The sequence below is a fragment of the Erigeron canadensis genome, chromosome 6 (assembly GCF_010389155.1).
Source record: "Erigeron canadensis isolate Cc75 chromosome 6, C_canadensis_v1, whole genome shotgun sequence".
Taxonomy (NCBI): Eukaryota; Viridiplantae; Streptophyta; class Magnoliopsida; order Asterales; family Asteraceae; genus Erigeron; species Erigeron canadensis.
The window spans coordinates 36,527,464-36,537,741 of record NC_057766.1 but is presented as its reverse complement, the minus strand read 5'-3'; the positions used below and the strand labels follow the sequence as shown (position 1 = coordinate 36,537,741).

General features: G+C 36.6%; 2 protein-coding genes across 2 annotated transcripts; one reads left to right on the top strand and one right to left on the bottom strand.

Annotated features, from left to right (window-relative positions):
• The first annotated feature begins 1,551 nt into the window (after positions 1 to 1,551).
• LOC122602804 (ADP-ribosylation factor GTPase-activating protein AGD7-like) lies at positions 1,552 to 5,243 on the top strand. Its single transcript, XM_043775400.1, has 3 exons — positions 1,552 to 2,585; positions 4,333 to 4,422; positions 4,511 to 5,243. Exons 1-3 carry the CDS (start codon positions 1,740 to 1,742, stop codon positions 5,003 to 5,005), a joined length of 1,431 nt encoding a protein of 476 aa, XP_043631335.1. The 5' UTR covers positions 1,552 to 1,739; the 3' UTR covers positions 5,006 to 5,243.
• Positions 5,244 to 5,436: 193 nt separating this feature from the next.
• Positions 5,437 to 9,678, bottom strand: LOC122602803 (cation/H(+) antiporter 20). The gene is made up of 5 exons (XM_043775399.1): positions 9,339 to 9,678; positions 8,578 to 9,100; positions 7,093 to 7,595; positions 6,016 to 6,918; positions 5,437 to 5,942 (listed from the first exon to the last, which is right to left on the bottom strand). The coding sequence occupies exons 1-5, from the start codon at positions 9,516 to 9,518 to the stop codon at positions 5,595 to 5,597; spliced, it is 2,457 nt and encodes an 818-aa protein (XP_043631334.1). The 5' UTR covers positions 9,519 to 9,678; the 3' UTR covers positions 5,437 to 5,594.
• Between the last annotated feature and the right edge of the window lie 600 nt (positions 9,679 to 10,278).

Below are 10,278 nucleotides of genomic sequence, written 5' to 3'. Positions count from 1 at the left end.
AGTACAGAGAAAATATCATCTTTTCAAACAACACAAGATCCATTCTTGCAATTTTTATATTTATCTATCTTTTTTAAATTTTTTATATATATATCCATCTTTTTCATCATACCATTATTATCAATAAACACATCTACTAAAAAATAATTCTCTTATATATCTATTATCTTTATATATACTTATATTCATATTCATTTTAAAAAGTAAATGAATAACACACAATGTCATTTCTTATGGGTTTGGATCCCAATAACCGGATGGTATATGGGGGAGGTTGAGATATAGACAATTTTGTCTCTACTAGTGTAGAGAGGTTGTGTAACACCCGTCATTTTAACATCTGGATTTTAAAAAAACTTTTGCCTAACGACATTTAGAAATGCGGAAAACAGAATCCTTAAAACATAACTAACCCTTATTGGAGAGTTCATTTATAGAAGTAGTGTTACAACATTCATATCATTAAAATATAGTATAAGATAATCCAGATTTAGCACCAACTTAAATGCCAAAATAAACAACACATAAGTCATGTTAAAAGTAGCCAATCATCATAAGGCTAACATAAATGACTAAGTGGGAAAACCAAATGTCTTTTTCATAGCAACTACCCGTCTCACCAAGATAAATGTTTCACTGGCTCAACATGTTAGTCAGGTTCGGTTCGATTTGCTTTCAATTTAATTATTCAAAATGTAACATTTTATGACCTTAGTATGTTATAGATTACACATGTAAATGTTAGGGAAAAAAAAAATAAAAATAAATTGATTATGTAAATCCCGTTTTGAAATTGGTGTATTTTTATAAACTAAATTGATTTCATTGTGCATTTTTAATCTAAAACATACAATTGATTTTGATTTTTGTCTAAAAAAACAAAAAAATTGAATATATTAAAATATTTATCAACCATAAATAAAAAGATATAAATATAAATTAGATTAAAATATATGTTTTTTTTGGTTTGATTCAGTTTTTGGATTGAAATCGAAAACTAAACGAATCAATTTAAAATGCCAAAACAAAGCGGATTGATTGGACCATTTTCATCAATTAAATTTTCTATTTATTTTAATTAAGTCTAATAATCAAATGTTTCATCCAATCTATAAAACTACAATTTTCACTCTATTGGTAGGCGACTATCTACTATGTCACATTGCATTTTTACTATGAGTATAAAAAATGGTATCGGATACTGTTCTTATCTAAAATATATGTCCGGTGTATCTAAAATGCTTCTCACTATTCAACACACCGACTACCTAACTTACTTGATCTATCAAAAATACCTTTAATGAAATAATATAGAATTTATCTTTCAACTCCTAAATAATTAATTACTCCTTTTACGTCATTTCCCATTACATAAATAACATACATTACTTATTGTCGTCAACAGCCCACCAACCCTGTCGTTATCACCATTATCGTTGCATCTCGGGATTAGTCAAGTTTGATACAAAACTCAAACAAAATTACATAGGCACGGTTGTTATTTGATACGAGTACAACACACAAACAAAAATACATAGAAAGCACATTTTGGCTTCCACTATCAATCAATCCGAATTATCTGACTGTGTCGGCAAACGCGCATCATCCTCTCTCTCTCTCTCTCTCTCACCTCTTCTTAACGTAAAAATCCCCTAATTTCCTTCCTTCTTCCTTCCCCCCAAATAGTTCCTCAATCAGATCCGATCACGAGCCCAATTCTCGATCGGATCTAACCAACAATGTCAGCGTCATCATCCTCATCACGTCGTCTACGTGACCTCCAATCACAACCAGGCAACAAGATCTGCGTCGATTGCTCCCAAAAGAACCCCCAATGGGCGTCTGTATCGTACGGCATCTTCATGTGTCTAGAATGTTCTGGAAAGCATCGCGGCCTCGGTGTCCACATCTCCTTCGTCCGATCCGTTACTATGGATTCGTGGTCCGAGATCCAGCTGAAGAAAATGGAATCAGGAGGTAATGATAATTTGAATAGCTTTTTTAAACAGTATGGAATTGCTAAGGAAATAGATATTGTTTCTAAATATAATTCTAATGCGGCCTCGGTTTACCGTGATCGGATCCAATCGTTGGCCGAAGGTAAACCGTGGCGCGACCCGCCCGTTGTTAAGGAATCGGTTAATAATAATAATAGGAAGCCACCCATGCCCGGTGGGATTGGGGGAGGGGGTAGGATTAGTAATCATAAGGGAAATGGAGGGTGGGATGATAATTGGGGAGATAATAGTTTTGAAGATGAAGGTGGTTATAATAGATCGAATAATAGTAACAATAATAATGATAATATAAGGAGGAATAATACGGTTGGGGATTTTAGGAGTGGGGGTAGTGGCGGTGGGGCGCCGTCTAGGTCGAGATCTAGTCAGAGTTTGTATTCCAAGTCGCAGTTGGAAGCGTCTGCCGCTGGGAAGGAGGATTTTTTCGCTAGGAAGATGGCGGAGAATGAGTCCAAGCCTGAAGGATTGCCACCTTCTCAGGGAGGGAAGTATGTTGGGTTTGGGTCGTCGCCGAGTACTATGCCGAGGAGTGATTCTCAAGGGGATGTCTTCTCTTCGGTTACGCAGGTATGTTGGAACGTATTTATAATTTTCAATATACGTTGTTACGTTGTGTTGGATATTTTACGTGTTGTCGGTTTTACATTACAATGAATCAATGATATTGAAATGGTGAATGGAAGTATAATTGGATGCATAGATGGGGTTTCTGATAATGACATTAAAAAATAGTTTGGTATTATACCTAATTTTTAAGCATCCATGAATCATACACAAGTTACTTTTGCTATAGCCTATAGATTGTACTTTTGCTTATCCATGAAGTTATGACCAGTAGTGTCCTATACTCGTATATCATATTGTTGATGATGGAAGCTTGAAAACATCATTTTAAAAAGTTATCAATTTAAAACACCGTTTTACCATGGTAAGTAGTACTTACTAAGTACACTAACTAAGATATTAGTATCATAGAGCCCACTCATTGTTGTATTTTATATATTTACTATTGAGGCCAACGAAGGTAGAACTGTAGAAGATATATAAACAAAGAATTGAATATGTGCCTTCTTGATCCCAACATCTAGGCAAATATGAGTTATAATATACCAACCTTTGTTGTCAAGCTGGGCTTATGTTAGTGGTTTACACTGCCTTACTTTTGACACTAGTGTCTTGACACGTGTACAGCAAAACAGCCGAGGATGTGTGGCTAAAGTTCATACTTTAACCTGGTTAAAATGAAAGTTTTAATTATTTTCCTTGAAATGTGATAAAGGCTCATACTGAATCTATTAAAATGTGAGCATAATTTATACTTGTATATCTGTGTGAGTAATAGTTTATTTTTACCCACATAAAGAAGCTTAGTACTGGTCTTTCTGTCCAAGGAAATCTCGTAAAGTTCAAACAGAAGTCATTTGGTGATTGATTTTATGTTTAGAGTTACAATTCATAATAATCACCAAATTGGAATTGCGACAAGTATCATCCCCGCTTGGTAAATTTGGTGATCCATATTATGTTTGGTGGTATACTAGTAATGTTCAATATATTCGACTAGCTTATATTAATACGTAAACACAATCATATCTCGAACAGCCTGGCCCCGGTGTTGTCTTATAAGTGTCAAAGTGTCATCATGTGTTTATACTGTAATCCTACGATTTAAAGATCAGTATCTGTTGATGATATTGTATTCGGATGGTTTGAAACTCACCATCTATAGGACGCAATGATCGTCTTTCTTGTAATATAGTTACATAGATAAGAAATCTGATGTCAACCCTAGGTGCTTCATTATAAAATCCAAAATTAATTGTGGTACCTAACCGCCTATTCAATTATATCCAGAACAGCACAGCATTATACTTCCCACTCCCAAGTCCCAAAGCCAAGTGAAACCGATTTTTCAGTTTACAAATTTTGCTAATCATGCATCTGTTTCCTTTCTCCAATGTATATTCAAATCTAATCAGATTAAGAATAGAATATACAATTATAACATTATTATATCTAATCTTCTATGCCAACTGCTAAGCTTCATTGATCCTAGTGGTTGAGACTTAAGAGTCAGTCTAATGGTGTCAGTAGTACTCTTAAACAGCTTTAAGCACCAAGCCACCAGAGCACAGTAAATGGTTGGTTGTCTGTCTTGTTGCAACCTAATCTACTTTTCCCTAACAGCAAGCAAGATAAAACATTAATTTACTGAGATTGCAGTATGGGTTTGTATTCAGGGAAAAAACGTAAAAATACAATTGAACCATTTATTCTTGCTCTATGTTTGATTTTGTTAAAAACATTTATGCAGGGACTTGGTAAGTTATCTTTTGTTGCAGCATCTGCTGCACAGTCAGCTGCCAGCGTGGTTCAAGCTGGTACAAAGGAACTCACAACAAAGGTTGTTTTTACATATATTTCCTATACTGCACAACACGAGAATATTGCTATATTGAAAACTGTACCGTAAACACATTTTTTGTAAACAGGTGAGAGACGGAGGTTATGATACCAAGGTGAATGAAACCGTCAATGTTGTGACTGCAAAGACAACTGAAATTGGACAAATGACATGGGGAATCATGAGAGGTGTCATGGCAATGGCTTCACAGAAGGTTGAAGAATACACCAAAGAAAGCCCCTCCTGGAAGAGTGATGACTGGTCAAGAAATGAAACCCAAGGAAATGGATTTTATCAGGAATCAAAAGGTTGGAATTCTAATGGTGGGAATGGCATTTCAGCCAGCTCATCAGGAAGGAATACGACGACGTCTGCTGGTGCTTGGGATGATTGGGATAATGATGGGCATAGAAAGCATACATCTGATGCAGGAACTGCGTCTCAGAATGGTGATAGTTGGGCAGGTTGGGATGATGATAAAGACGATGATGATGATGGATTTTATCAGACCCCGGCTAATGGTAAAACTGCTACTCATACTGGGAAATCAGATGGAAGCTGGTCCGGTGCAGGCTTTCATTAAGGTCAGCCGATATATTATTTTGTATTACATTGTATTGTTGAGCAAGGGGTTGAGATATGTTGGGTGGAAGTGGGGAGAAATGAAGTTGATATATGTACAATTATGAACAGGTCAGGTTGGTACATTTTCCAACTAAAAGAGAACTAATCCTATATCGTTTGATCTTTTGTTTTATGATTACAGTCATGTATTTGGATAAAACCATTCATTAGTAAGAATTTCTGTTGGAATTTCGTCATTTGGTTGCTTGTATTTAGCAGAGTCCACAAGTGATTGAAGTTGATTTGTCATTGTTGAAATATATAGAAAATTTTATCATCAAAAGGGGTTTTGCAACTGAAGGTGACATATTAGCTCAATTATCATGGATATTACACATGATCATAAAATTATAATTCGTCAAATTTTTGTCGATACTATGTTAGCAGTAATTTGTTGTTGAAGAATGAGATCAAATATAGAAATAATAGACAAGTTCAAAACATAATAATAACATTAACACATTACTTCTTTCTTTTCCAATTTTTGTTCCTTATATGTACTACCCACGTTTATTTTTCTGGTCGCATGAAACTCAATTGATACCGATCTATACCTCATTTGCCATCTCCTCATTATTTGCCAGAGAAACTGTAACTTCTTCTGATTCAACCTTATCATGTTGTTGAATCACAAGTACAGAAGACACAACGCCATTGTTTGAAGATGCTAAGAGGTCTCCAACTGGCCCAAGTTCTGCATGCTCAGGCTGTCTGTCGGCTAACCTAGCAACTGTAGAAGTAGGGACCCGTGCTTTGCCTACAACAATGAGTTGGTATTCACCACTCTTTCCCATCGTCAATATGCTCTCAGTGATGTTGGACACCTTGTCTTCTTTGTATTCCACCATCCCTTCCCACTTCCTTTGGAAATCATCGATTGCTTTCTCATCGCGTTCCTGTAATTTTAAATATTTGCCCTTCAATCTAATTCTTATTTGTCTATATATTTGATTTAGTGACAACACGTACCTTCTCTATATCTGGATGGATAATTGCTGTTGAGAATGTATACTTCTCTCTGCCTTTACTAGGAGCCGGCTTCAGCCCAACACCATTGTGTTGCTCGTTATTCTCCTCTACAAATCTCAAGATGGTCACATTGACTGCCGGATGCTCCACCATTCTTCCAGCCAATTCCAAACACTCTCGATCATCAGGGCCACCAAAAAACATTACACACACCTTTTGTACGATAGTGGCAGCAGGTCCAAGGGTTTGTTGGGACTCATCACCAAGACCCCGGTCGACTAATATAGCCACCGAGCATTCAGCATTCATCAGGACCCGCTGATTCACCCCTCTCCAGCCATGGCCTACATTCTCAACCACATCTGGACCGTCCGTTTTTATCCATCTTTTGTGGAATGGAAGTATGATCATTGGTACTCTCTTCTCTTTTGCAACATGACAGATATCCTCATGCATTGTTGTCAATGCTGAGATGGCAGTGGTGGTCCGAACTACAACCTGGCCCATCTGGCCATAAGCTCGGAATGCTACCGCAACTCTCTCATGAAATGCACGGACCCGGTAGTTGAACCGGTTGACAAAAGGAAGACCATTTTTCCTGAACCTTTGAACCATTACTATCGACGAGCTACGCTCAGTGAGCTCCACCAGGTGCAGTATGTAGAGCTTGAGCTGCGTCTTGTTCACAGACCGCGTTGATTCTATCAAGTTGATCAATGAAGATATGTTTCCCGGGCCATGGACACATGCTAAGACTCGTAGACCAGATTTCTTCCCGGAGGTGGAGCCTTTACCACTTCTATTACGAGCAGGTTTGTAGACAGCCATGACAGCCGGGGTTGTGATGAAAGTGGTGAAAAGTGCCATGAGGACTAATATAGCGAAAACCTCATCATTAAGAACCTGCAAAAATGGTGAGGTTCACTCAATCAGTTCTGACAAACTGAAGAGGGCTAACGTTCAAATACTTTTGTTCTGTTTTAGGCAATGTAATTTATTTGGTCACCTATAGGCTTAAAAATATGATCCATATTAACCATAATATCTTACATGGGGTTGAAATAAAGGAAACCAAACCTTTTTTTCCTTGCCAATGTTTAGAACAATGAGTTCTACCAATCCCTTTGTGTTCATCAACAATCCTAGTGTAATTGATTCCCTAATGGGCATCATACACAACACGGCCACCACGAATGTCCCCAATATCTTCCCACTACATGCGGCGGTGATCACCAATGCTAGTAGTCCCCATGCCTTTCCTCCGCTGATTTTTGTAACGTCAGTTTTCAATCCACTAGAAGCAAAATATAACGGGAGAAGCAACCCGGAAACAAAATCTTCGATCCTTTCTATTAGTTTCTCGGCAAAATCTCCCTTAGGGATGGTTAGCCCAAAGATAAAAGCTCCGAAAATGGAGTGTATGCCAATGAGATCAGTAATGAAGCCGGAGACCATAACCGTGGCTAGTGTTAAGCAAATGTAGGCCTCATCTACGGTGTCGTGTTCAGGTGAGCACCTGTGAGCCACCCAGTTCATGGCTGGCTTGATCACAACCATCATGAAGATAACAAACGCACATCCTGAAAAAATTTAGTAAAAACAAAAAAAATTATTACATCATTAATCACATGATGAAACCATTTTACTGCAACTTTTTTAAAATCAGAATGAGAAAGGGAGTGTTAATCAATTCATATGAATATACAACTCTGTCTTAGGAATAGCTGCACACAGATGCTATATGTGAGATGATCAAATTAAAAAATAGCGAAAACAAAAAGACTAATAAGTTGATTTGATCGGTATGTGTCTATGAAAATTTGTAACTGTAGTAAATTTATGTGACAATCAAACTTCAGATGTTAATCTCTGATATAGAGATAACCACTAGGTTATCAAACTGTATATTTGTCAATCTATAATCAGACATTCAGACTTATCGATACATCTAAAACATTAAGCAAAGTCGAACTACAAGCCAAACCTATAACATACAAATGTTGGTAGAATGAGTCCGATTATAATAGTATAATACACATATATATAGTTCATTCAGTGAGATAATAAACCAACCAGGTTTGATCCTCACGTTTGGCAGGGCTGAGGTCCTTTCCTACCTTTGGTAGAATATGGAAGAAGCCTCTTTATCTTAATTAGAAGTAAGGTTGTCTACATCACAACCTCCCATACACGGTCTAAGTATTAAGACCCATAACCCATGGAAAACTGCATAGGGTGTTACTCACTTTTTATTATACTAGTTCAATGAGATAAGATTGGTGATGCTAAAAAAGCGACTTGTAACTTACTTTAGAAGGAACTATCTGATGTTACCATATCACAGATGATGATTTTATCTTGGGTTCAATATGAAAATTACTAACTAATTTGTTGAATAACTTGTATTTCGTCAATAGCACGTCTAAAAAGTCATAATAGGACACGTTGCTAGCCGCTAAAAAAGTTCCACTTTCTTGTGATTATATGCAACAAACTAACAAAGATCTTGTGATCTACATAAAACAAAAAGTCCAGTAAAATGAAAATTAAGAAAAATTAAACCTGAAAGAAGAACCCAAACAGAGATCAACGGGCTTTTATGCGGGCCGCCTTCTTCTCCATTTCCGGCAAGTGCAACAGCTAGGGCAAGCAATATCCACGCCACGATATCATTAAACGCAGCTGCAGCCATTGCAGTCTCACCCACTCTAGTGGTTAACAGTTTCAGTTCAGCCAGAATACGTGCCAACACCGGAAAGGCAGTAATGGACAAAGCCACTCCCATGAACACAAGATATTGAGCATACCCAACTTTATCGGCTCCTTCAATAGTTTTTCTTAAAACAAATGCGACTCCAATTCCGAGTATGAAAGGGAGCGAGATCCCTGCTGCTGCTATTGCAAATGCCCGTTTCCCACTCCTACGAATGGAGCTCAAGTCGAGCTCTAGCCCGACTAAAAAGAGGAAAAAAAGTAGGCCAATGCTTGCAACTGACTCCAGAATTGGAGTGCTCCAACGGGGAAATATCTTGTGCATGTAGTTTTGATTCCTGCCTAATGCCGATGGTCCCAATAGAATTCCACCCTAATTCAACAAAAAATAACAATTTATCTAGAATCTGGCAGTTTTAATTGTCATTAACATTCTTTGACTAGCTTGTTTATAAAATAAACAGATAAGCAGTTTCCAATAAGTATACTAATTAAAACAAATAAATAGTACTGAGTGGTACTATCTAATTGCGTGTGCGCTCCTCTGGTTTGTATAAGTGCAAACCAGAGGCACGTACGTTAAAAAGAAAACGTTTTAAAAGGGAACATACGACGATCTCAGCAATGACTTTGGGCTGACGGAGAGGCTTGAGAAGGAAGGCAAGAGAGCGGCTAACGGCGAGGACAAGGGCAGTTTGGACAATTAACAAAGGAAATGCATAGTCAAAAGGGTTGTCACCTTGCCAAACACCATCTGATGCTGTTTTTATCGATGTAATATTCACCGTCATCTCTCTCAATTATGAATGAATGCAGTTGAGGCGGGGGGTTGAATTTTGGAGTGTGTTTTTGTTATTTTATACAGTATATATATTTATAGAAACTTAACACACACACACATACGCACACGCGTATATAGCATGTGGGGGACTGTGGACAATCTATATATCTTCTACGAGTATCTCACGAGTATATATATCAACAAGTTCTTACCCTCGTTTTCAGAATATCCCAAATATTATACTTTTCTAATATATAAAATATAAAATAAAATTTTGGTGGTGATTCGATCTGTTGAAGAAATAAACTAGCCGAATCTAATGGACAAATGGGTTTGATTGTATTCTCACAATTTAGAAAATTGAATAATCTATTCACAATCGACCCTTTAACAATCGGTTCTGCGGTATGAGAATTTTATTTTTCTTTTAACTTAAAAGAGCCGTGTATGGATGGAAATAGCATGAATTTTTATTTTGGTGAAAAAGCTTTTGAAATAAAAATTGTTTAAAGTAGTTTTTCAGGAACTTTACATGGATAAGAGTTTTTTAGTTTTTTTTAAAAAAAATAATAATATATCCTGTAAAAATTAGTTTAAAAATTATTCTAAAATTATAAACCGATAATTCTCTATTATAATCTTACTCCTTGATTTACTCACTTATCATTCTCTTATGGTTAAGAATTCTCTTATGGTTAAGATGACTTTTAAGCTATTTAATTAAAAGTATTAATCATTTCTTTTTATGCATGTACGTAGATGTCTCATAC

Coding starts and splice junctions, on each gene's coding strand:
- LOC122602803 (XM_043775399.1), bottom strand. CDS start 9,518: ATGACGGTGAATATTACATCGATAAAAACAGCATCAGATGGTGTTTGG. Junction 9,101..9,338: donor AAGTCATTGCTGAGATCGTC/GTATGTTCCCTT, acceptor TTGTTGAATTAG/GGTGGAATTCTATTGGGACC. Junction 5,943..6,015: donor TCCATCCAGATATAGAGAAG/GTACGTGTTGTC, acceptor TTAAAATTACAG/GAACGCGATGAGAAAGCAAT.
- LOC122602804 (XM_043775400.1), top strand. CDS start 1,740: ATGTCAGCGTCATCATCCTCATCACGTCGTCTACGTGACCTCCAATCA. Junction 2,586..4,332: donor TCTTCTCTTCGGTTACGCAG/GTATGTTGGAAC, acceptor ACATTTATGCAG/GGACTTGGTAAGTTATCTTT. Junction 4,423..4,510: donor CAAAGGAACTCACAACAAAG/GTTGTTTTTACA, acceptor TTTTGTAAACAG/GTGAGAGACGGAGGTTATGA.